Source organism: Oreochromis aureus, linkage group 17 (genome assembly GCF_013358895.1).
Source record: "Oreochromis aureus strain Israel breed Guangdong linkage group 17, ZZ_aureus, whole genome shotgun sequence".
NCBI classification, from domain to species: domain Eukaryota; kingdom Metazoa; phylum Chordata; class Actinopteri; order Cichliformes; family Cichlidae; genus Oreochromis; species Oreochromis aureus.
Genome location: NC_052958.1, coordinates 35,215,785 through 35,242,642, shown reverse-complemented (window position 1 = coordinate 35,242,642; position 26,858 = coordinate 35,215,785). Strand labels below are relative to the sequence as shown.

At 40.5% G+C, this 26,858-nt stretch overlaps 1 protein-coding gene across 2 annotated transcripts; it reads right to left on the bottom strand.

The window, feature by feature from the left end:
• Window positions 1–480: 480 nt before the first annotated feature.
• On the bottom strand, window positions 481–11,412 carry slc38a2 (solute carrier family 38 member 2). Of its 2 annotated transcripts, none has more exons than XM_039601205.1 (16): window positions 11,071–11,412; window positions 9,763–9,867; window positions 9,566–9,644; window positions 9,335–9,444; window positions 7,680–7,753; window positions 7,497–7,589; window positions 7,069–7,144; window positions 5,640–5,722; window positions 5,389–5,447; window positions 4,925–5,077; window positions 4,747–4,826; window positions 4,525–4,625; window positions 3,058–3,182; window positions 2,815–2,959; window positions 2,626–2,723; window positions 481–2,242 (listed from the first exon to the last, which is right to left on the bottom strand). In XM_039601205.1, the coding sequence occupies exons 2-16, from the start codon at window positions 9,858–9,860 to the stop codon at window positions 2,141–2,143; spliced, it is 1,476 nt and encodes a 491-aa protein (XP_039457139.1). In that variant the 5' UTR covers window positions 9,861–9,867; window positions 11,071–11,412; the 3' UTR covers window positions 481–2,140. The 2 variants fall into 2 exon arrangements, with proteins under 2 accessions (XP_039457139.1, XP_031609265.1); XM_031753405.2 differs by having other exon boundaries at window positions 9,335–9,447; window positions 11,071–11,411.
• Between the last annotated feature and the right edge of the window lie 15,446 nt (window positions 11,413–26,858).

Genomic DNA, 26,858 nt, shown 5'->3' with positions numbered 1-26,858 from the left:
CATTGATTGGCTTACATTTCTAAAAGCCCTCAAAGGCACTTTTTGCAAATTGCAACTAAAACTTCATCCACCGGGAGCAGTGTTTTTAATTTTTAAAACAGCTGTTGCTGTTTTTGTTTTTTTCTGACAGATTTCTTTTTCTTAGCTGCTCTTTTCCCCTCATGAAGCTTTTCCTTTTCTCACACTGTTGTAAATAAAAATGTATTTTCATTGATAATAAAGTTTACATTGACCTGCTGCACCATCTTATGGTACAGAATGGTATTACAGCAAAATATGGCCTGGCTCTAAGCCAAACCTGGTCTCTCTCTTTAGTACGGTGCATAGGTGTTTTGGACATAAAAAACTAAACATAGTAGTTCTTCCACATTCGGTTGTTGGCTTTAGCTCGGAGGGGTTTTTTTTAGGTTCTTAGGCCACAAGTCAAAAAGACAAAACATAAAACCAGCCCGACAGAGGACAAGAAAGAGTGTTCACAGCTCAAGTTACCATTTGTCTTTGATTTATTTGGACAATAATTACAGGATATACATAGTGTTTCATTGAAACAACAGTGTAACACTGGTGGGCAAAGCCCTCTTTGCTCCTGAGGTCAAGAGATGGTTGATGTACTCTCAAGCGGAGATGTGCAGAAACAACATTTTGCTGTGTTTGTGTTCAGGGGCCAAAAAGGAAAAGAAGACTGATACCACTCAACAACAGGGCTTTCACACATTTCAGTCAGTCTTAACGGAGATGAACCGCTGAAGCTCCGATGCACTGAAACAAATTCGGTATTAACCACCTTGGGATTTGTTTTGTTTTACAGCTCCAATACAACATTGTACAAAAAAAAAAAGCATATTTACAGGTGAACTCAATAGATATATATATATATATATACACATATACATGTACACGTACAATATAATATAAATATAGTAAAATATTTTAAATTACATTGATTTCACGGTCTTCCATAAATAGATGACAACATTTCAGTGACCTGTGAATGTTGGAAGCAGTGTGCCATCTACGACAGGCTCTCCGCTCGGTGGGAAGGAATCCGCGCCGAACTCTCTTGTTCGTTATTGTTTGGTTGAAGGTGTTCAAGAGCGCAACCTGTTTTTAGTTGTTTCTTAGGTTTTTCTTTTTGCAAGTTTAACAGGTATATTATAACCACGGCATGTGGTCAAAATTCAAAGTATTCTCCCATAAAGAAAAAATTTCAAGTTTCCCACAACCCCTGAGTGGGGGAAGTGGAACCGGGAGGCTCGCAGGCCTTCTCAAAGCAGTAGTGTCGTCGCTGCGCAGACCTTCAGCAGGTTATAAAGACTAAATACAGTTTCAGGAGAGACCTCACGCAAGAACCTCTGTAGCGCCCAGTGCTGGGTCTGAAAGGGCAGGTTCTGTTGAGTGACGGACAGTTTTACAAGGAAAGCTGACACTGTTAGCGAGGTTGCAGAGACAAATACTGAAATAGGCTGTGTTAGGCCTTGCCTGTGAAAACTGACAAGTGTGCTGATTTTAAGTGCTTTTCACTATATAATTATGCTTTACAAACACAGTTTTGGTAAAGTTAAAAAAAAAAAAAACTGTTGTAAGGAACATAACTAAGAAGGTTAAACTTTTAAGTCTGTTCCCACTTGTCAGGATTTGGAAAATTCACAAGGTTTTTCTTTTGTTTTGTCAGCAGGATCTATTGTTGCCGAGCTCAGAGGACACAGTTGCAGCGTACCTGAGCGTAAGCTCTATTTTGAACTCTATAACTATTTCTTCTCTGGCGTGAGGCACGTTAAAAGAATTTAGTTTTCAGCTGTACCTTTAGTAACTATTCAAAAATAAAAGCAAAACAAAGCCCCATACCTCAAACGATCAAAACATGAAGAATAAAAATGAGCCAAAATGACAATGAAAAAAGTTGGAATAAAAAGAGGAACAAACAAACAAAAAAAAAAAAAGTAAAACGCCGACGTTGTGGTCTATCACAGCATACTGTACAAAGTTCAGATACATTCTCTTGGAATGGCATGGTCTGTCGCTCAGCGAGTCAATGCTGAGCATGAAGTGAGTTCTTGTGTATTTCTTTGTTTACAATAGGTTTGATGTTGGTTACAACGATGTTGAAGAGCCAGCAGCACACAGCAGGAAAGCTGGAGGTTTAGTGTCCACTGTCGCTTGTGGCGTTCTTGATCCAGTCCAGGATGATGAGGGTCATGCTGCCAAACATGACCACAATACCGAGAATGAGGAAGACTAATGCCTATAGAAGAAAATAAGATCACAGTTAGCTAATATGTTCATTTACACCTAGTTAAATGAAACCTTTCACAGTTCAGGAAATGTGTAATTTGTTGTCTTCGGTTCAGTATAAAGCTAATTATCTTACTTTAGCTTAGCAATGCAGAAGATAAAGCTCACTTGTTGCACTATTTGTGTTATCCTTTAGTTAAAAATATGAGAATTAAAGAAAAAACAATCAAACATAAGAATTGTGGTTTTGAACAGAGTTGATTCAAGTGTTTGCTTAATATGAAGCTAAACTAAAGGGCTAATAACTGCAGCTACAACCGTATCCAATTCTTGGCAAGTAAAAAAATAAGTGTAAAGTTCCAAAACTGTTCATTTCATCCAACTCCATCTTACCCCGATCTTTTGCCTTGACTTCATGGACTCTTTCTTGACCAGTCTGATGTAGAAAGCTGAAGGCAGGATGAAGATGAGCATGGCAGCAGCAGAAGCGCCTGACAGAGTAAAGATATTTAGCATTTAAGTCACAATCCTTTCTTTTGCTCTTTAAGATGTTATTACAATATCTTGTATGCAGACACATACCTATAAAGCCAAAGATGTCCCTGATGGTGGGAACGAAAATAACCATGGCATTTGTGCCAGCCAGCAAGAACACAGTGATGGCAGTGTGGCGAACCCAGCTGAATCCCTTAGAAGGGCACAGGAGGTGGTTGACAGTGGTACGAATCTGCACAATAAGAGAGACACAGGGAGGTTATTCTACATGACCTATTATTTATAGTAATTCATATTTTAGAATCTCTGTGACATTTTTTTCAAACTTACAGGGAAGAGGACAACAGGGACAGTAAGGGTGACAGCGGTCAGCACAGCCAGACGGACAATCAACAGGAGCACATCAAACTTGTAGACCCTGGTGTAGGTATGCAGCAGCTCATCTCCCACGTGCTCTATAGAGAAAGACAACAGATATCCTCCACTTAAGTCAAGGGCGAGTACTGCTTTATCTGAATTGTTATCAGGGTTAAAGTCATCTACTCATCTAGAGGACTGTACAAGGATAACTAATGGTTAGAACCTGATACCATTTTATAAATTAAATTTTCACAAAAATGTAAATTTGCATTGTTAGTCAAAGATTTTTTTATCATGAAGTTCTATAAACGCAAAGTAAGTAAAACCTTATATATTATATCACCCATATTTATATGTGTATATGTGCCATTAGGATTAATAGCATAAAAATTAGCTTCATGACAAGCTAAATTCCCCTTTCATATCTTTGCAATCAGTATAAAGCTGGGAGTAGCTGCTAATTAGCTTAACTTAGTTTAGTAATTTGGCTACAGGCTATTTATATTTTTAAGGATCTGTACTACATAAGTAGTAAAATAATGGGGAAAAATGCTAGCGCTTCAGAGGTGTCTCTGGATCGAGCTAAGCTAACAAGCTAATGAAAAAAAGCAAACATGTTTTGACTCCGTTTTTTGGGGTCTAGTTTTTACATTTTCCTTTGACTTAAGCTGAGTGCTTATTCAGATTTTTTAAATATTCCCCATTTAAAATTTATGTTCCACATAATAAACATGTAGCCAAGTGGCTTAAGTAAACAGCAAGCTAAGCTAACCGAAACAATAGTTTGCTAAGCCTTGTGGTTTTACAAAGGTTTGCAGGTTGACATTAGCATGCACTGCAACAAAAAGCATTTTGTTTCATTTTAAACACTCTGTTATGATATTTTAATGTAAAATAAGTGTTTTACTAGAACAAAAAAGCATTTTTTTGTTACATCTATATTTAAGCAAAAGAGGTTTACTTCCACACACCACCTAAATTCTTTGGCGACTTCTTTGTTGTTTTACGAGTATTTAAGTAGGTCAAACAAATATCATTTCGCAATGTTGACTCATCCCGACTACAAACTGGTAGGGGGGGCACGCCACACTGTCACAGTTTTCACTGTCACTCTCTTGTATAACTGCTGTTAAGTTCCAGGAACATTTCTTGGTGGTCTATCAGTTGTTTTTGTCATGACGCGCGGGAACACAAACATGCTATCACACTGCTCAGTGGCATCAGGTGGGTTTTTTCACAGTCTTGCATAACTACTGTTCCTGAAAGTTTCTCGCTTAACCTTAGATGATAGAGCCCATTTAACATTTCGTATAACTTCCTGTGAACTGGTATAGGTGTGTGTTGACATTAACTGCCTCAAGAAACTAAATTTCGTTACATTTTTTCCCCACGTAAAAAATTTGTGTACATATTTACATTTTTACTGTCTTGACTTACGGTTAAAAGTCAGGTATCCGAAAAGGGCAGCCAGCAGGTACATGATGAACATAGCCAGGAAAGAAACATTGGCGACATTCTGCATCTTCCTGCGGGAACGGCTGTTCAGCAGAGAGTTGAAGACATGTTTTATTTAGACAGCAGACAAAAATGACTGTAAAAAAGTTGTAAATTGTGTTTTATATGTCAGGGAAATTTAAAAAGATGGCAGTGTATACTCACTCTTTGAGCTCGTCGTACATGGGCAGGATGGCGGGGTGGCACACAAAGGCGAAGGTAATAATAGGGACAGCATAAACAGTCTAGGGAGGTAAAAAAATTAATTAATAACTGACATCTAAACAGTAGACATGATTCCATTATGGTTTATTTCAGTTCTACAGATGTTCTAAGTCTTTACCTGTGAGTTGACGACAAAGTATTTTGGCTTGCAGGTGTCCTCGTCAGAAGTATTGTCGCTGTGTGAGCTGTGTGAGATGTTCAACGAATGAGTCAAGTTGTGGTCGTGAATCTCAGGGAGAGGACATGGGATCTCGAACTTTTTGATGATCACCTTGAAGGAGCAGAGAGCAAATTTCCCATTTTAGCTCCTTATTGTAAAGAAGCAAAGGTTCATTCAAACCACATTTACAGCATGATCAGAAACAAAGACTATGTGCTGTCCTGTTCCACTATTAAATTAATTCACTTGACTACATTTTTTAAAACAAAGGAATCCCGCTCTGTTGTGTAGGAGGAAGGGATTTCACTGGAAGACTGAAACTCAACTGGCAAAACAAGAACAGGCATTTGCCAAAGGATGTGCGTAAAGGATGTGCGGTGATACGCTAACATGAGGAATGAGGAAAGGTGTGTCAAACTCACCACGATCAGGAAAAAGACCATGCACAGCAGTGACAGACCACTTGTGTAACCAAGGTAACCTGAAAGAGTGAAAAACACAATCATTAGCAATGCCCCCCTTTATCACGTCACGCTACGCTATTAAGATTTAAAAGCTTTTGAAATCTTGCACGTGTGCAAGTGCGTCACTGACTTTGAACCCAACCCTGTTCAGAAATGCATCTGACTCGCAGCACCCACCCACAAAACACACACACACACACTTTCCTTACCTAAGTTCTTTAGCAGCGACAGGGGCAGGATAATGCCAACACTAACCAGCAACACCAGGTAGTCACCGTTGACGTACCACTGACTGAAATACAAGACAGAGCATGTCAGTGTTAGCTAATGGAGATCACCAATGAATCATCATGTAGGTAAAGATATCTGTAGCTGTGTTAAAGGGGCAACACAGGTTGTTTTGCTGTGTTCTACTGTGAAATCTACTGTCAATGAGTTATACTTTTTTGTTAGTCTTATCGTCTTTCTTGTGTATATCTTGCATATTAAGAAGCTTTGATCTTATCACAAACTGATGAACCAGGACCACAAGTAAACTAATTAGCTCCATGGTGCAGAAAGCAGCATGCTGAATCTACTTTCCTGTGAAATCCTCTGCAGCTTTTAGGCCTGATCAAACCTCTCAGCTGCTGCTCTGACACGTCTTGCCAGGCCTCTGCGCGCTAGCTGACAAGAACTGGCCTCCGCAAGCATGACTGCATAGCTCACAAAAATAGACGTAACAAAGCGGCACAGAGGAGGGCGAACTACATCAATTTTTTAAACTCGAAGCCGGGTGGCGGTGAGATCATCCCGCGCTCCATCTCTGTGCGGCACCAGCTGCATTTTCTAAAAGGGCTCTTTGAAAGAGCTGCTCAGAGAGACAGAACACTGTCCGTCCATTTAAAAGCAGCCAGACAGTCCTCCTACACATCCTGCCTGTGCTCCAAGCAGAGCGACAAAGGCGCTGCTTCACCTTCCCCGACACTCAGCACTTGACAAGCAACTGGCAGCCATTTTGCTTGACATGTCCACCTTGAGTGCTTCTCTCGGGTGTTCTGGTTATCTTTCATTCTTTCTGGGAATTTCTTTTTTTCACCAACACCTCACTTTTGTAGTCCTAGTGCAACCAGCAAACATTCCTATTGGGGCGAGTAAACCACGCTGTATTGACATTTAGTCTACATCTTTGGCTGCACGACAAATGGTCTGGTGGTCTGATCTGAACCACTACCAAAATCAAATCAGATGTTCCTTGGACACAGGCCAGCCTGACTGATTTGTCCTCGGATTTCTTGGAAATAAGTCTACAACCTCCAGGTTCATAATTTGATTTGTTAAAAGTATTTATATAAGTAATGCACCAGTTTCAGCAGTGTTTCTTGTGTTAGGTGAAATAAAGCAGTGAAACATGAAAAAGAAAGAAATTTAGCTGCTAGTGGAGCCATCCAGCAGTGTTTGTATGACTTTCCCCTCTTAATGTAAACACAGCTTATGTTTGTTTACAAGAAAACACCACACGGTGCCTTTAAAGAGGTCACGTCGGCCAGTTTGAGGCGCTGTGTCTGCTGGAACGGTGCGCACAGACATGCAGTCATTTCTAACTTTTCCAGACCTGCGTTTGTGTGTGGAAGCTGCTAAAATATCAAAGTCACTCACTCGTCGTTGGCTCCTGTGAAAGCTTTTATAACGGTGGGCAGCTCGTATTTCACAATGTAGAGGTAGCTTGACATGGCTGTTGGGGAAAAAACAGAAAAACAAAAAACAACAGCAGTTAGCACATTTTCCTGTAAAAAGGGGGGAGAAAAAAAAGGAGGAAACTCTGCCATAGAAATCTCTAATATTTGGCAAGGGACTCAGATGTTCCAAAGAAAAAAATCACGACATGCTTGTAAAATGACTCAAGGTTTTACTGGAAGCTACAAACAAAAAAAACAAAAAAACAAGCTGGTTTCCATCAACCAAGGTTTCCCCCCGTGCCTCCCCCCCTCTGTGCTCTCATTGCAGACACAGAGGAGCAGTGTTTTAGCTTTCTGAGTGAGCACATGTTGGATCTATTACAGTTACGTAACATTCATTTTCCTTACCTCCAATGTTTTGCATGGTGATGGAGAGGGAGGCTGCGAGTTTCCCCGGTGTCCCGAAGGCTTTGTAACCCAACTGCTCGTACACCAGTGCGCCTAAATACACAAAGAATTGTGGATTTAGAACAATAATATTGTTAAAAAATACACATTTGGCATTTGGGGATGTTTGTCTGATAGACTTACCCCCTTCATTGGCCGTCTTCAGCAACAAGTGCACAGAATACAAGGAGAAGATGGCGACAGACGCGAGGAGAATCCTGTAAACAGACAAGGGAGAGCTTTAGCTGTATGTTTACCTGCGACCTTGATAATTAGGAGATTTAAAAAAAAGAAAAGCAGAAAAATCAATGATGAAATGTTCTGATCAAGGCTGAAGTGCTGAACATGGGCCTTTGAAGGCCAGTTAAATGACACATGTATTTTCCTGACTGGTGAACAAACACATTGACATTTGGCTGACGTGAAGGTCACATATTGCTGTGCTGGGTCTACTGATCATGTCTCACATCCCTTCTCCCTTGTGATGGCTCAGATCTCGTGTGTTTTGGGAGAATTTGCCGTTAGGACGATTTCTGCTCCAAGAGCAAAGTGTCAGTAGCTTTAGTGTTTCCTTCGAGACCTGAGCGTGTGCAAGTTTGCAATCTGCCTTGTCAAAAACAAACCCAGAACTCTAAGTTCTTTGAGTCACAAGCAGCATCAGCAGGAATGCAAAGGGCGAAAGGTTTCCCTGCCCCTGGGATGCTGCAGAGGCAGCACTGTACACTCGGCGTTATTAATAGTTCAGATGAAAGTAAATCTCTTGGCCTTCTGAGACTTGTCTTTTATAAATGCAACGTTCAACTGTGTGTCCAGCTGCTTTGGTGGCTGCTCGCCTGTCTATGACGTCCTTATTCTGTCTCATCTCAGTTTGCAAAGGCTTGATCTGCTTTACTAGCACCAGACAGTACTTCAGCATATAAACACAGAGACATAAGGAGCAGGTAGCCAGGTTTGTCAGCTGGGTAGGAGCCATTAGGCGTTTGTAATCCCCAGCTTCCTGCAGATGCAGGGATCAGACTGGTCAGCTCGAGTGCCGCTTCATTCATGATCTCCTGCAAGCGTACATTATCTCTCCATTTACGTAACTCGTGTCTGGAGCAGCAGGATTACCTCGACTTAGCTGCTTTTCCTGCCACTCCCTTTTGTTTCTGACTCCCAGAGATGTCGAGTACTGCGAGTGGACTCTAAAAAATATTTGATTTTTTTTTTGGACCCAATAATCTGATTTCTTTCAGTCTGTTCCTGACAGGCTGATTGTGAAAAGTTCTAGCAGATGCTGCCAGCGTGAGTGAGAAACGGAGCGCTAAAAAGGAAAAATGAAGAAATGCAACACGCGGCTGATGCAAGGTAGCTTCAGTGTTTCCACACATACAAATAATGTGCTGAATAACCAGCAGGGGGCACTATCACTCACAATGAGATGCACTTTAAAAAAAATCTCAAGATTGCTGGTACTTCAGCTGAGCAACATTTGAACAATTGTAAACTTTAAACCCTGACTCTCAGTGTCGAGCAGCTGCATAAAGGACACATAAACACTCTGCTGGTGGCGAAAAGTCGCCGTGCAGAGATGCTCTACAGCACAAGCTGTCACACCAACGCAACAGACAAAGCCATACCTGCCTGTGCTCGTCTGAACCGAATGCGGATTATGAAATAAAAACACACCAGTTCTGAGTCATGCTTATTTGGTTTGCTTTACATCTTAACCTCTTGACTCTGGTGTTAGCTTAAGGAGGTTCTTTGTTTGTTTCCTTTTGCCTCTTTGCATCGGATAGACGTAAGTAATAGATGCTTACACAAACAGGGCGATGCCAGTGTTGGCCATGGCAAAGGACAGACCCAGGATGCCACTGCCCATGATGGCGTTGCCCAGGTTGAAGACGGACATGCCAAAGGAGGCACTACCCTGCTGTGAAAAAAGACGCAGGACGGTTAGAACAAGATGAGACATTACATCACTGGTTAAAGGAGAAAGATAAATGTGCTGGAGGAAAAAGAGAAGCTGGAGGAAAAAGAGAAGCTCTTACAGATTCAGTAGCATACTTCTTCTTGCCCGTGTGTTCAGGGAGGAAGTTTTGGCACTCTGCGTCAAAATCGGGGTATTGGCTTTAAAAGAAAAGAGAAAAATCAAGAGTTATTTTTGTGAAGTGTGGTTTATACCATGTGCAGTTTTCAGTTCTTAAGTATATATTTTTCACTATAGTGTGTGTGAAGTGAGCCTTACCCATCCAGTGGCACCTTCTTTGGGCATGGGTATTCACTGCTGTTTGAGCTGCTGCTGTCATCTTCTGGAGCATTGTTGAAATCTCTCATCTCGGGCATTTTAAAGCTAAAAAAAATAAAAATAAAATAAAAAAGGTCATTTTAACTGTTAATTAACTGTATTTCTTATATTTCTGTATACTGCGTCATTTCCTCAGTCTTTTCCCCCCATTTCTAGCTGTGCGCGTTCACGCTGCCTTGAGAATAATCAATATTATAGTGGCTCCGCCGCAGCGTTACTCAGGAATCTGAGACCACGTGACCATGCTTTAGCTACGGCGGAGTCAGAGATGAGGAAGAAGAGGAAGGGAGGAGGGGTGACGCACCGGCAGTGGAAAAATACCAGACCGGCATCACCCCAACTCTTCCATAGATACTGAATGGCACACACACATACAAAAGAAAAAAAGCCGCAGTACACGCGGACAAATGTGACACTTTGCGCACTTTTCCCCCTTAAAAATCGTCTTAAGATCAGGACTTTTCACTTTCCTTTTTCTTGAAACATCACATTTTAAAAACTGCCAATGAAACAAAAACGAGGTGACATTCAGACATGGCTGTCTAAATCGGGCATATAGTAAAATAACCTTCTTGGATGACTTTTACGCACATGAAGATCCAAACAGAGCCACAATGGCATTAAATGGTCAGAGCCATTTAATGCCATTATTCCCATGACCCGACCGGCTCCACTGGAAACAATGACACGTGTTGTCCCTTTATGGGTATGGCTCTCCCATTTTGCGCAGCGGCCGTGGCTCAGGCGCACGGTTATCTTTAGAGCCTTTTCAGATTACACACAAGAGACACTTTTCTGTGTCTTCCATTTCGCACTGTGTGTGTTTTGTGATCTGTGTGGCAGTAAAAAGCCCGTGTCCTAATACATGCCCAGCACTGCAGCATCACTGTCAAGCGGACACTCCATTATTCATTTATTTGGATCAGGGCTGACCTAATAAGAGAAAACGCCTCGGGATTCTCAGACAATGACATGTTATGAGTCTTTAGTCCACATGTACTGTGACAGGAAATCATTGTTTCACACTGATTAGCTTTTAACACTCGATAATAGACGATTTTTATTTTATAAAAATACCTCGCATTGAAAATAAAAAGGTAAAGACATATAATTCTGTAATAATGTGCAATCAGAAACTGCGCAGTGTGTTAAATCTTGTAAAGATTAGATTTTTTAATTTCAAATACTGTTCCGCCCACATCCGGCAATTTTCCCTCTGACGGTAAACCAGAATGTCGACATTCTTACCTTTTGAAGATGTCTTAGGATGCCTGAAAAATCCTTTCAGTAAGAAGAAAAAACGTCCAGACGATTTCTTTACAAAAATCAGCTATCCTTGAGAAGACTGAGGTTTTTTATATATATATATTTACAAAGACTGAAATTTTGAATGAATGAATGAATGGGCCTACTAGTAGACCGGATCTGACTTTAAAAAGCAGAAACAGAAACAGATCAAGGAGCAAAAAGGTAAATAAACCGAAGTAAAAACGCGAAAAGAATTTCGATTAATTGACTATTTGACTCAAAGTCCAAGAAATGCGGCGCGCTCGGAGAGAAAACCCTGTTCTGCTAGGGAAAAGGGGCGAGGGCTCTTCCTTTTATAGATGAACATTGCATCAGCCCAAACCGACAAAGAGGGAGGAAGAGGGTGGAGACTTTTTACGCAGGTGACGTGGGTTTGTGTACAAACAGACTGACTTTCCCTCGCTGGAAAACCACGGGCGCTCTCTGATACATTTACAATAGTCAAACCACATAAACACTACACCAGTGCTACATAACATACACAAATGTCTAAATCCGTGGATAACTAGGCTTTAACTTCTTATTACTTTATTTTTATAGTAACATGTATATCAGTTCAGAATTTTCCATTTAAATGTTCTCATTACTTTTGTTTTATTTTATTTTTACTCTCAAGTAGCTCTACGCTGGAAGTCTCTCATGGCTTTTTTGTGCGGTTAGGATTGCTCTGTTTTGAAAGCAGAACTTGGCCTTGCTGAACTCCACAGATGCACTGTGAAGCCAGTTAAACGCTTTTTTTTATTAAGGTAAAGTGAAGACTCAGAGTGCACTCTGAGGGCCCGAGTGTCAGTCTAGATCAGGATGTGTGCGGAGCTTCAAAGCAGACCTCCCTGTCTGAAGGAGATTACGCACAAATGCCATCATGTGACGGTCATCCTGATCCTTATTCACGCTGGCTCATCTGGCCAGGTCAGGTGTGTGTGTGTGTGTGTGTGTATGTGTGTGTGTATGTGTTTATGGTGTATAATCTTCTACTACTCGGGTTTCAAGTTTATTATTACTACTGACTGAGAACAGTACAGTTTATGGGCTGGCCTTTGACTTACCTGTAAGATAAAACATTTCCTTCTGTTTCTACACTTCAGTGTTACTACTACACTAACACCTCTGAGAGTCATTATTACAATGCAATTCACTAGCATTGTGACTTTGTTTTTACTACCCCCATTATACTGTTGTCACACAACTATGACTGAAACAGCATTCGCTACTACTAGCTGCTGCTGACTACTTGCGTTACTTCTATCTGTATTACTATTCTGCTTTTGCTGTGAATGTTACTTATAAACCTACTAAAAGTATTGGTTTTACAGCAAGAATTAGTTGTATTAGCACAAGTTTTGTTCCTTTGGACCATTTTTTTACTGTTATTAAAAAAACTATAACAGTCCAAACAGAAGTCATATACAACACATGGAAGGCAGTACTTGCATTAGCACTGTGCTGTTCACTACCCTCTGTTTAGATTATGCTCACTGCTACAGTATTATCATTACTCTTACATGTGTTGGATTTTCAACTGTTTCTTCTGTCCTTCTCTTATTTGTTTAAACAGTATAAAGCAATAAACTCATAATCAGGCATGTGGTTACTGAGTGACAGACAGGTGCAGTTCATCTTTAGTTATTCTCAAAGAAAATGTGAAATTGGAATTGAACATTTTTTTGTAGTCAAGACACCCACTTAACGTCCCACTGACCTTTTTTGTGTTTTGTGCATTGTTTGGCTTTCCCCCCACTATCTCAATGGATTTGTTTTTACTCACTTTGGTTTTTTCATTTTCACCCACTGGGTTTGGTCCCTTTGCAGCAGGAACCATGCTTATTGGTAAAGTTGGCGAGTTGGAATGATATCCCCTCTTGCCAATGCCATAAGGCCTTAAATACGGCCCAAGGACAACTCGTTCCTAAATATGGCATTCCAGAGGCTGTGAAGCAGCAACATTAACTGACGCCTAGAAGATGAGAACTGATTGTACTGATACAACTGTACCGCCAAACGTTGATTAGCTGACCACATGCACGTCATATTCCAGCCAACAGGCCAACAGCCAGCTCAATGACACCCTTCAATACATAACATACTAGAATATGCTAATGAGGTTCAGAACCACACCTGGTGGGGTGTGGACAACATATCCATTACTACAAGATCTACTACCTGCATCGATGCTACTCTCAGTACTTCTTGTACTAGTACTACTTCTACCAGAGTACTGTTTCTATATATAAAACCATTAAATGTACTGATGCGTGTGCAGAACTAGTTGTACTGTTAAAATTTATTAACGATTTTTGCCACAACATAAAGGTAGTAGTATTAATATGTGGTAAAAAGTAAAAGGTCCAAAATAGAAGCAGTGCAAGAAGTACACATACTAGTTGTAGTAGTGTTTGCAGCCCTTTACCTTTACTACTTCCATCCAATAGACACTTTGTACAGGTTATACTATACTACTTATAAAATGAGTTACTACTATCTTATAGTCAATACTGCTATCAACTTCATACTATTCAATACAATTTAATTCAGTTGTATTTATATAGCACCAAATTACCAGAACAGTTCACTTGAGGTGTTTTTTATTGTAAGGTTAGGGCCCAACAGTGATGGAGAAGAAACCCCAGCACCATGCATTTGGCAACAGTGGGAAGGAAGAACTCACTTCTCTTAACAGGAAGAAACCTCCAGGAGAACCAGGCTCAGGGATAAGCACTTCCTACTATAACAACTTAACTTACAAAAAACATAGCATTATACCACTGCATGAACTGGACTTCCTACTGTTACTCTTAGCACCTTGCAGATTGTTTTTATTGGTAATATTACTTTTAAAACTGCTTATTACACATTCTTGTACTGTACTTCTCATTGCCACCCAGTTGCTTACTCATATGGCTAATACTATTCATTGAACCATGACTATCAGTAATACAACTGAAATAATACAAGAGGTATTATTGGATTAAGATTAAGATTGGATTGCAACTACCAGCTGTGCAACTTCTAACAATTTTTAGAAAAGGTATTGCCTGGATTTGTATTACTTCTTATAATAGTACAGTGACTACTGTGGATATTATTAAACACAGTGTGCTGAGTGTGACTTCCGTTGGGAGTTGTCTGTGGTTATTTGTCCTCCCTTTAAAGTGGAATTAGAGGTCAACTTCAGGTTTTTATGGTTAAACATCTTCACTGTAATTTAGTGATTCATGAAGCTGATCTGAATTGCAAAAAAAGGAACAAGTTGTCTGTAATACCTATTTACAACAAGCAAAAAGCAAGTCCAGTGCGCAGTCAATGTCTCAGCTGGAGGGGAAATGTTAGGAACAGCACATAAAGAGATCTTTCTTCTCCTACACATTATGCAACATTATTATCTCTTTACACCCTGAGCTCCTCTCCAATATGTTCATGGCCTCACATTTACTTTGGCTTTGTGATCTTGTGACACAAGTTCAAATTACACACATTCCACTTCTGTTAAGAGTGAACCGATTTACAGCCTGATGAGGGACACTGGGTTGGAATAAAAACAGCCTGTGAAAGCTGCAGTGAATGTGATTATCTAAAGCCACATTCTCAGTTAAAAAAAGGCATAAAGCAGGAAAGCAACAGCTTAGTTTATTCTGGAAATGGGCAGATACAAACCTCCATGTATTCAGCTATTATTGACTGAAGTCGGTTCCCCAGTCAGGTGTCATATCACCCAAAACAGAGTCAGTCCTCCCAGACTTTATAAAAGACAGATGCAACTACTGTCACGTCACTGGTTTGTGAAATTTTGGAGATTGGTTTTCAGCATTACTATCTTGGTGTTTGGTGTTACTGGTCCTCTGGCTAGTGGCTTATCAAGGTGTTAGCCACTGATTGTCACAGTCCTGAGTTGTTCAGCCAGTTTTTGAGTTTGAACGACGCTTTAGTTGTTCCTTTGAACGCCCCTTTCGAGTCCAGTCTGATCTCCATGTTTTGTTATATGTTCTGTCTGCCTGGTCATGTCACCGTGCTTTCTGCATCTTGTCTTGTCTAGTTAATACGTCTGTAGCCAGGTGTGTTCGAGTCACTCCACCATGTTTGTAATGCTGGTTCTTTTTGCAGCATTTTTAATAAATTATCTAACTAATATTATAGCTTTCTTTGTGGTATGGACTCACCAAAACTTTAGACTTCAGTTTGGGTGAGTGAAATGCTAGAGTTGTATATGACCAAATACTTATTATATGCATATCTGTACACAGTGTTGCCAATTTAGCGACTTTGTCGCTATATTTAGCGAGTTTTCAGACCTCCTTAGCGCCTTTTTTTCTAAAAAGCGACTAGCAACAAATCTGGCGACTTTTTCTGGTGTTATTGGAGACTTATTTATGGCAACTTTTTGACGTGAAAATGCTTATCACTCTTACTCTCAACAAGCAGCGGTTGCTGCCGTGGGCACCTCGCCCGTGCCAAAGCACTCACGGGCGGAGGATAGTCCTCCCCCAGCTGCTATCAGGGTAGGAGATGTTCACACCTATGCGTCCAAACTGGAAATGAATCGCCCATGAGCGAAGCCGCAGCTCCCGCACTGACTGTAACGCAGTCAGTTCTTCTTTTACCGTTATGTTGTCTTGTGGATCACAAGGTTTAAAACTACTTATAAACACACACACACACACACACACACACAAAGTAACTCCACCAGAGTGCCTATTTCGGGTCGCTTTTTCCGGTCCAAGCCCAGATAAAGGAGTAGGGTTGGAATTGTGACATTAAAAAAACAATAATTGCTAAAAGAAATTTAATTTGTAGTTCTAAATAAATTCTAAATGCATTTAGGACATTTTTTACTCACTTTATGTCTCTTCCACGATGTTATTTTTCTCTCCTACAGCGTAGGTTACAATTACATTGGCATGACCAATTATGCAAATTAGGCAATGACGTCATTTAGCGACTTCTAGCGACTTTTAGGACAGCCAATAGCGATTTTCCTTACTGAGGAGATGGCAACACTGTCTGTACAGTGCACAAGTACTGTTTATGGATGCAGCTTGTTTATCAGGCTAGCTAGCTTGATAAACGAGCGCTTTTCTATATAAAGTGACTTCTGTCTAAATATAAAATAAAATAAATATAAAAAGAAAGAAACAACATGGCAATCAGAAACTAGAACCAATAGGTAACATCACAGTGGTTAATAATGCTAAAGCATTATGTTAGCATGATGTGTCTATTTAGCTGCTAGAAAGCAAAGGTTAGCATTCTACTGCCATTAGCTTAGCCAGCTGCTAATCTAAAATTAGTAAAGTTTTTTAATTACTCACATTCCAAGATAATACAAGCTGCAAACTTCCATTTTTCTCCAACGTATTCCACTTGTACCCAGTGGTAAGCAGGTAATGGTAAATTTTTTAATGCAACCGCTACAAGAGGACCGAGTGTGTATACAGTGAAAAAGCAAAATAGAGAGATGCTAGCTAAAACAGCTGGTGCGTCTCAATAATTTGACTGACTTCATTCTATGACTTGTTGTTATCTATTACTTATCTGATAAAAAATATAAAAGATATAGATGATATTTAGGTGAGGCTGTAGGAAGGTTGGTAGTCTGATCCCTGGCTGGTCAAGTCTGCATGGCAAATATTGGGGGTGAGACACTAACTCCAGTTTGCTCTCTGATGCATCCATCGGAGTATGAATGTGTTTAAATGTTAGATAGAAAGAACTTACATAGAAAAAGAATGAAAAAGTGCTTGTGTAAATGTGGCATGTTGTATAAAGACCTTTGAGTGCTCAGGTAGAGTAGAAGAGCACTATATAAGAACCAGTCCATTTACCATAAAAACAATCAAATGTTTACAGTAATTTCCTCGTGAATGAAAGAGACAGTGAACAAATATTCACACTCTCGGTGTAAAGACGAGACATTCATGAATGAAAGAACTTCTGTTGATGCTCTCACTCACTATTCTTCATAATCTCTTGTTCTCTCCCCCTCTCGCCCACACTCACACATTTGCATTCCTCTGCTCTCAGTCAAATAAGAATGAGACTGTGTGTGGCTCTCTGTGTGAGCCTTTGTTTGGGGCTTTGCCTTGACCCTGCAGATCTAAGACGGATCAGGAAATTGAAGTGGGACAGAGGTGCTTTACCCCATCCAAAGACACTGACAAAAAACAAAAGAAAACATGAAACAAGCATGTTATCATGTCAGGGACTGAATGACAGACTTGTTAGATTCCAGTGTGCAGTTATTCTCAAAGAAACCATAAATTGCAGGTTTGTCAAGCAGAATCTCCTGATTCACTTGTTTAACACTTTGTTTAGCTTGTTTTTTCTTTGACTTACTGAACTTAGAAAAAAACTTGGTCAGGTTTAGGAAGATTGTGGTTTGCATTAATTCTCTGGCCTTCCATGCTGTTTGATAAATGATGAGCTGGGAGTGACAGTCATGTGTCTCTAATACAATAGAACACTTTGTACTAAATAAGCCGCTTCACTAGTATTTACAAAACAGAATTAAGTGACACCCCAGGGAAGAGAACTGACTGTACCAGCTGTATAAACAACATTTATTTATTGACACTTCAGCCCTCATTTATAAAGAGCACAGTAGAGTAGACAGGAAAGCAAAACCCAGGGACCTGCTGTGACCTTTTGGTATATGGGTACTTTGTAAGGCTGTTCTGGATGACACACGTCTACATCATTGCATGAAAATCTGGTGTGGTGCCTCTGGATTGGCAGACATCGTGGTTAAGGAACACCGGACCAGCTCTTTATCCTTTCATGGTATGTGGGAGTTAGCCCAACTAGTATTTTTGACCGTATGCCTCAGAATATCCTTTAGGCGTGCTTCTAAGAATGGGATAGCAGTGTCCAACATCCACCGGGAATGAGGCTGACTTATTGCCGGCAATGCAGTCCAAGCCCTTGCAACGGTTGTACAGGGACCGAAAAGCTCTGGCCCATTGATACGAGCTTTTCGGTCCCTGTGCAGCTATTGCAAGGGCTTGGACCACATTGCTGACAATAAGTCAGACTCATTCCCAGTGGATGTTGGACACTGCTATCCATGGTGGAAGACTTCCACTCTGATGGCCTCAGAATGTCATCACTGCTTTTTGTGGATGATGTGGTTCTGTTTGCTTCATCAGGTGGTGGTCTCCAGCTTACACTGGAGCAGAGATTGAGGTGAAGAGAGCTGAGCATAAAAGGAAAGGTGTCAATTTTCCAGTCAGTCTATGCCTCCACTCACCTATAGTCACACGATTTGGGTAGTGACTGAAAGTATGCAGTTGTGCAGATCCAGAACATCTCTCGACTGGCCTGGGAATGCCTCGATGCTTCCCTGGATAAGCTGGAGGAAGGTAGCTGGGGAGCAGGGGGTCTGGGTTTCAGAAATTTTCTTTTAAGCAGAAGAAAGTGAATGGATGGTTGTCTTCTCAACCCAATGAGCTATGACATCTCCCATTTTCAATTACAAAAATATATAGAAATAATAAAGTATAGTATAAGAGGTTCTAAAACTGAGTGACAAGGAACCTAAACAGGTGGGATGTGGACATCTCTGTAAAAAATAGGTTAATTTTTTTTTAAGAGAAAATGAGTTTGCTAAGGTTATTCTATATGTACAATGTAAAACTTCTGAAGTACAGCCTGAAAAATAGCAGAATAAAGAAAATAAAAACACTAGTAGGCTTGATGAGCATGCTGCACTCAATAACTGCGTGTGTGCTACACACAAATATCTGCATATTAGTGAATATAATATAAAGTAAATATATTTTTAAGTTTTAAATTTTTCTTAAACCTCAAGATAAGTAAAGTACACATTTCTTGTTATCGTTCTTCTTGTAAAAAACAGGTATGTAAAAAGAAGAAATGACAATATGCAACACCAAATAACAAACAACAACAAAAGGATGGAAGATCTTTGCAAAAACAGGTTTATGTGCATTTCAAATAAATGTAAATTCACACTATTTTTGGTGTAAAACAATAATACTGATGCCGCCACTATAACTGCTGACTTTGGCATGTGACAGCTCAATGAGAGCCAATTCTGAGAAGTTAAAGAAACAATGCTTTCACTGTAACAATGCCTGGATCTGAGTGACTGCACAGAGACACTGTATTATAGCAAAAACGAGCTGTCAGTCTGCAAAGCCTGTAACAATGCAACTCAACAAACCAAACTTGCATGGGTGTGTGTATGTGTATGTGCTCCGAGCGAATCATGAGGGATTTAGCGGCACACACCTTTGCAGATAAAGGCGTAAAACACTGATAACAGGTCTTCATGAATGAGAAGACAATAAAGTTTACATTTTTGCCTCAGAGTGTAAAAATGTTGACATTTCACCCGTAAACATAAATCAAATTAAATTAAATCCCTTTTAAAAAGATCTCTCTTAAAAAGTCCAGTCATCTTAATTTTGATGTCCTCCCAGGAAACACAAGTTGTTTTTCACAAAGAACTGTGACCTTTCAGAAGCGCCAGTGTCACAGAGAAACGTGATCTGTGACAGCAGTTCCTCATGGAAGGAGTTCAAAAGGAAACAATGCTCATTTAGTCGGTAACAGAGAAAAAAATAAAGATTATTAACGGGAAAGATATGATTACCTAACACTGCTCACACAATAAGGGATTTCATTTTTTGAAGTATGAGTTTGGTGTTACTTTCTTCTTTGGCCATAACAAGACCATACTCAGGATTAGCTTAGCTAGCTGCTTCCAAGAGGAAGCAAGTTTCTACTTATACAAGCTAACTTAGCAAGAATGTGCAACTTTCCCAAACTATTAAACAGAGAAATGATTAATCCAGTAGTGCTTTTTGTCGGTATAGTTTGTTTCAATGCTAGGACTGCCTTTAATAAGTACCAACAGATTCCAATTCGGTTCAGATATCAGGATTTAAAAAAAAGACACACATTAAAATGGTTGAACAATGACTTTAAGTATTCGCTTGGCTCGTCTTCTTTAAATATTTGTGTGCTCCAAACATTTACCATCAGCAGGTTATAAAAGAGAAAGTGCGCTGGTAGAACAGGAAGTTTTTTTGGGTTTTTTTGTATCCAGCTGGTTTGACTGGTTCGGTAGTTCCTGGTTGTAGCTTAGATGTAGTATTTCTGCTTTCCCACTCTAATAGTACGTGTTTGTTTTCTTAAAGTCAGCCACAAGATCTAACTGTACAAAAATGCGTTGCCTTTTTTTTGGCAGAGTAAAGTTCAAAAGCATTAAAGCATTGTTCATTTCACATAATGACAAGCCACAAGCACAGTTCCCAATCAGTAAGTACCCTACCTGCACATGTGCCACAAAGGTAAGCTGAAAGCAGGTGTGCTCCAGTTTCATCCCACCGATTGAAGTTAAAGAGAGGCGGGCTGGCAACCTTCTAAACATGAATGTGTTATAATTAAAGCTAGAATATTTAACCTTTATGACCTATTCTGGGTTTAGTAGAACTTTACATATACCTGCGTCTCACTGGAGTCACTGCACCTGATCACCCCTGAGCTAATCACCTCTCAGGCAGCCTTCCATTTTCTTATGCAAGTCCATTGCACACTGCCAAGTGAACAGCTCTCAGTACATTACATTTAGTCTCACCAGTCTCCCACTAAGCCCCCTTCCTGAGACCAGCCCGGATCACTAACACTATTGCTCCCCACCTGCTCCTCCACCCCTCAAGACAATACTTATTAACTTTTCATTTTCCCTCACATTAAACTGGGATTTTCTTGTTCTTCAACCTTACTCACCCCATCCCTACTGCGAGTGTTCTTGGAACGGTTAACCTCCAAGGAGGATCTTTATTACAATATAGACGGGTAGCCTTTTTTCTTATTTGTTATCTTTTCCAAGAAGGAGATCTGACGATCGGTCAAGTTTTATTAAGAAAATAAAGGTCACCGGGTTTTTCATCCTTGGGTTCTTGGTGCGAACAAAAGTTAATGGAGGGATTGGCGGGTTTCAAAAAGTGAGGGGATACCAGGTTATTTCCACTAAGAGAGAAGGGTGCAGCATAAGCTGGGATGGAGGCACTGCAGGAGACAACCTGGAAAGAATTTATGTGCATTTGTTCCCATGGAGCCCCAACAATCTGTAGAATTTTGGCCTTTTTCAGTAGAGATTTTTAATAAAGTAAACTTCATCCTAGATTGCTTTTTCTATAAGTGCTTTTACACATTCGTGTGTGTGTGTGTGTGCATCTTTTTTTGGTCGATGTTAGGTGCCTTTAGACGTTGATGACACAAAACAGGCCAGTGGCCATCAGACTGAAAGACAAACAAATCACTGAAGAGGAAGTGAGTTATCTTTTGGAAACCTTGTCATGTCGAACAGAGGCATAGTTGATCCTGATCGGACGTGAGGTCTCTGACGGGATCAGGGTCCCTACGTAAACATCCCTTAGCTAAACACGACCTCCTAACACAGTGGGAAAACCTATAAAGTCCAACAACCATTGCGGGAGCCTCTTCACAGTTTGTACTGAGCTCTTGGACATTTGCTTTTAATGCTGCATTCAAGTTTAATTTTACTGACAGGTTCCCAAGCCAAACCAATCCAATCCAATCCAATCCCACTGTTGGCTTAAATATCGCAGTGTCACAAGGCATTTAGGGTTGTGCTTTACACATCATATCTGCTTAAAAATGTGGTGAGGGGTTTTTAATATGCCAAATGTTTGACTCCTGCACAAGACACTAAAACTGATATGGTTTTATCAATAAATTTCCTGCCAAATCCAAAGAAACAGCAAAATCTTGCTCTGTCTTTAGTAAATTCTCACCACTGTTTGGCTCTGGAAACCACTTTAGGCGGGAAATAAAACTTGGCTCCTTTAAATGTTAAAGTATGTGATTACTCAGATGGATACCTGGAAATGTTCTCGGTATGATAGATGATTAATGAGGACAAGGAACTAATACACTGCTTAAACTGGCTTGAGCTCCAAAAACTCAACTCAAAAATCATTTCAAATGCTCAAATAGCCTAAGATAGCAGTAGTGATTGGTGATGCTGTTGTTGCTGCACTACTGACTACTCTCTGCACTCTTTTTCAGGGCAACAATGAATAAAACGTGAGAAGAAATCACAATCAGCTAATGGTGTAATTGCATCGTTAGAAAAATACATCAAAAATTAGTTTAAAGTCCAAAATCAGAACCAATTCCCTCTTTGCATAGGCTGCCTAGCTGGTAGCCACACTGAACATCAAGGTAAGGCGCCAAGTTCATTCACAGAGATGAACTCAATCCAGCCCTGTACATGGGTTATTAAATTCATCTTCCCATTGCCCGCTTGTACCGGAGCATCTCTTGATTCGGGAGCATTACCTTAGTAATCCTCTTAGTGGTGGGAAAGTGGTTTAGCGGATGCATTCTTTATGACAGGCGCACAAATGGGGGGATCACGTTAGCCTTAGGGGCCCCGGAGGGGAGGGGAGGGCGCTCGTCTCCCTCACCAAAAAAACTTTCCACCCGAGATGGACCTCCGTCAGCCCTGTGAACCCGCTGACTCCCAGCTCGCCTCCGCTGCCCTGCTGTGGGATGTGTGTTTTATACAGTGACAGGCAGGCAATGAAAGACACAGATAAATGGAGGAGAATTGTTTCAAAGGTCATGCTGCAATTTAACCATCAAACATGTTTTTCCTTACAGGTTTCATCCAGTTAAGATTTCGACACCAAAGAAAACAAAAACAAAACAAAACAAAAAAAACAAAAACAAAAGAAAAATGGAGTCATGTCACAAATGACCACAACAGTGACTGCATTCATTTATTCCTACTGTTTTTCTTCCTCATTCCAGCAGGAACAGGAAGATACTGTCTTCAGGTTTTTATGTTCACAGACTAACCGCCACAGACTGAAGAAAAGGACAAAGCTCTTTAGTCAGAAAGGTTAAGCCAGCACAGAAGCACCTTATAATGCCTTACACTGGGTGTCATATTGGGGAGGAGTCCTCTGGTCCAATAAAAAAGTAGTGTTGTATAGAAGTCTATTGGAAAATAGCCTTTGCCTCACTTACTGAGATTTAAGTAAACCATTGATGATTATGAGCTCAATTTTTAGTTTGAAGTCTTATTGCATGCAACACGAGGCTCATTTTTTAAAGTGGGTCCACATTTGCATCCACAAGGGCGATAAATCAGCGTTTACTCCAAAGCAGGGCTACCTCTTTGACAAGTCGCTACCCACCCATGGAGAGTGCCTCAACTTCTCAGTCAGATCCATAGATGGTGACTTCACGGTGACTACACTTTTTATATCTAATAACTTGTTGTGTTAAAAAGAGAAGCTAACACAATAGTGCAGTTTCTCAGCCGGCTAGTTGAAGATGGGTCTAAAATTTGAGCTAGTTATCTCAGTTTCACCACTCACACAGCTCCAGCTGCGTGGCTTTAAGGCAGTACATGCATCTTTGTACTCTTCTGCATGATAGTGTAGCTTTTAAAACATGAATCCAGTCTTAACGTTTCACACTGCCAGCGGGGAGAAAAAGAAATTGGGAAATATAGAGGTTATTCGGTTCGCAGCCTGGGGGAAAGTAAGGACTCTGCTGTGGCACAGGAATTAGCGGCACTGCAGCAACCGGGAGGATTAGAATAGTAGGGTACAGGACTTACTGAAAGCAAACACATATACATTACTGTGCAAAAGTATTGAGACACCTATTATTTAAGTAAACATTTTGCTTCCAAGGAGACAGACTTTCTAGTAACTTTAAAAAAACAGTGATATTGAACAATAGGCTCTGCAAGCATTCTGGAGGTCTTTCAAAGGTTTTCTTTGGTCACTGGCTGCTTTTTCACTTATTTTCAGTCCAGTCTTTGTACTTGAACATTTAAAAGCAATGTCTTTTTGTTTGTTAAGCTTTTTGACACTGACCTAACTGAAAGTCATGTCCTTAAGAAATAGGAAAAATCCAGCAAAAACTTGACACTGTACCTGAGAGATGTATCTGACTCTTCGGTTGATACATCTTCTAATGGTTTCAGCAGAGGGGTGACCGTCAGAAGCTATTCTTAGGGAAGGGAAATTACAAAATTACATAAAAACAGGACTAAAAATCAGTGGCAACAGGGCAACGGAGGAGATCAGGAGAGATACAACAGTGACACGGTAAAGACTCGGTCATGGTTTGGTGCTGCCTTTCAGCCAGTGGAGTTGCAGTTTAGAGCCATCAGGTTTTGATCCACCGTACAATACCATCTGCAATATGTTTCTTTTGTTTCAGTACGACAGTGACCCTAAATATGCTGCCAATGTATGTCAGGGATCGGCCTGTCAGGTGGCTGGAACGCAACATTATTGAAGCACGATGGCAACATCCTGACTGAGAACGAACAAAAGGGAACCAACATCTAAAGAAGAGCTTTGAATGTCCTTCCTGAAGACTACTTTAAGAAATGACAAGAAAGCATGCCTGCAAGAGTTCAGGATGTGTTGAAGAATAAAAGTAGTCATACCAAATACTGATTTTAAAGCTCATTATCATTATACAAACTGTTTTTACCTTATTTACTGTATTTGAATGAATGCTTGCCCACATATCTATAAATTGCTCCTCCTTGGAAATTATGAAGAAATAAGGGGTGGGTCAAGAGTTTAGCAACGTTTTGTATTATTTGTCAGACATGAGGTACAATGACAGACTTGTGACTGTCACTGTCCGTTTTTAGCCTACAGCTGATATTTTAGGGTAGAGTGTAAGCCACATCTCTGCCAGCAATGTTTCACAGGTACACTCATTACAGTACTTGAGTACATTAATAAGGATAGAGCAAAAACCTAAACGTTGAAAATCATTTGTTGAAAAAATCTTTATCCACTTTTGAGATAAGATAACTTTTATTGTCATTGCACAGTCATACCTAGTACAATAGTACAACAAAATTAGAAACTGTCGCACGTCGGCACTACGCACAATGCAACACAACACAACACAACACAACACAACAAAAACACAGTAACTTAACTTAAAGTGGGTTTTTTTTAAGTACAAGAAAGGTATGAGCAAAGGAATTACTTAATAAATAAAGAATGAGTGTATGTTTATTGCACGTTGTTGTTATTATTGTTGTTGTTATTATTATTATTGCCCCTGTCAAAAAGTTCAGGGAGGTAGCCAATCAGGTCAGATGTTAGCATTGATTAGGGCTGTTGCCCTGTTGTAAAAGCTGTCCTTGCACCTGTTTGTCCGTGACCTCAGCAGCCTGAATCTTCTGCCAGATGGCGGCAGCTTAAACACCCGGTGTCCTGGGTGTGTGCAGCCCCGTATGACGCTGTGTGCCCTCTTGAGACAGCGAGTGCTGTACAGCTCCTTCAGGGAGGGAAGATGATGTCCAGTGATTTTTTGGGCCGTATTAATGACCCTCTGAAGTGCCTTTTTGAGTGCCATGGAGATCTGACCAAAATAACATCTCTGATGGACAGAGTCTCCCACCCCATGCATGTAAATGTTGCTGAACTGCAGAGCTCCTTCAGTGAGAGATTGCTGCATCCTAGATGCATGAAGGAGCGTTTCCGCAGGTCCTTCCTCCCTGCAGCTGTCAGACTGTACAATCAGAACTGCTCCCAACAATCATAGATGTTTACATCTGCGTTGTTACTGCAATAAGTTAATCAACCGATTCGCACTACAACCTAGTTTGCCTCTTATCTGTAGTTATTTATATTTAATTTAATAACTGTACAGTACTGTTTATAGTAACCATTGTCCATTGTAAATATGTAAGAAAAAATTGTATATGTTTCTGTTCTGTGTCCTGTGTACTGTTTGTTTGTATATGTGTCTTTCTGGCTGCTGTTACAACCAAATTTCCCCTTGTGGGACAATTAAAGGATTATTCTATTCTATTCTATTCTATTCTATTCTATGTCAGCACACTTTCACTGGAGCAATGGTAGAAGACGATCAGCAGCTCCTTCTTCAGGTCCATTTTTCTGAGGATTCTCAGAAAACGGAGACCTTGTTGGGCCTCCCTTACAAACGCCGAGGTGTTTGAGCTGCAGTGGAGGTCTGTGTGTATGTGCACACCCAGGAACTTGAAACCTCGACACCCTTTCCACGCGCTCCCCGTTGATGTTGACGGGCTGCAGCTCAGACTTCCTCCTTCTGAAGTCGAGTACAAGCTTTTTTGTCTTGGTGGTACTGAAGTCCAAGCTGTTGTCTGCACACCAATCCGACAGCCTCTTAGCCTCAGCTCTGTGTGCCGTCTCATCACCCCCAGACATGAGCCCCACCACGGTAGTAACATCTGCAAACTTAATGACTGCGTTGTCTCGGTGGGTACTGACACAGTCATGTGTGTAGTACTTTTGCAGTGATCTGACTGTTGTTGTTACTTAGAGATTTTGTGAAAGTGCAGTTTCCTTTTGTCTGAATTTGAGATCAGGTTTTCAAGAGTGCTAAAAAAGCTTGCTGAGAGCGTCTTGTTTCCTCTGTGGTTTGTGAGCCTCAGCTCAAACCAACACAGGAAACTAAAGAAATGCCTTCATCGTGACAGCTTCCTGTTTGAACTGAGGTTAACGGCACACTGTCAGCATCCTGATGCTGGGAAGAGGTGTCTTCTTAAAAACGTCCCTATAATTAACCACAAGTAATGGGATTTTCATTCTGAAAGTAAGTTGTGTTACTTAACTTCCACAGGCACAATGATGCAGTTTCATATATTTATTCTGAGCAGCTGTTACAGCATATTGCGAAAGTTTCACAGTGAAGCTCAAGAGGGCTTTCAG

What these genes read in the sequence shown, in the direction of transcription:
- slc38a2 (XM_031753405.2), bottom strand. Translation starts at nt 9,860, where the DNA reads ATGCCCGAGATGAGAGATTTCAACAATGCTCCAGAAGATGACAGCAGC. An exon ending in CACCATGCAAAACATTGGAG is followed by an intron (nt 7,145 to 7,496) that starts GTAAGGAAAATG and finishes TTTCCCCAACAG; the next exon opens with CCATGTCAAGCTACCTCTAC. An exon ending in GTCGCTGCTAAAGAACTTAG is followed by an intron (nt 5,448 to 5,639) that starts GTAAGGAAAGTG and finishes TCACTCTTTCAG; the next exon opens with GTTACCTTGGTTACACAAGT.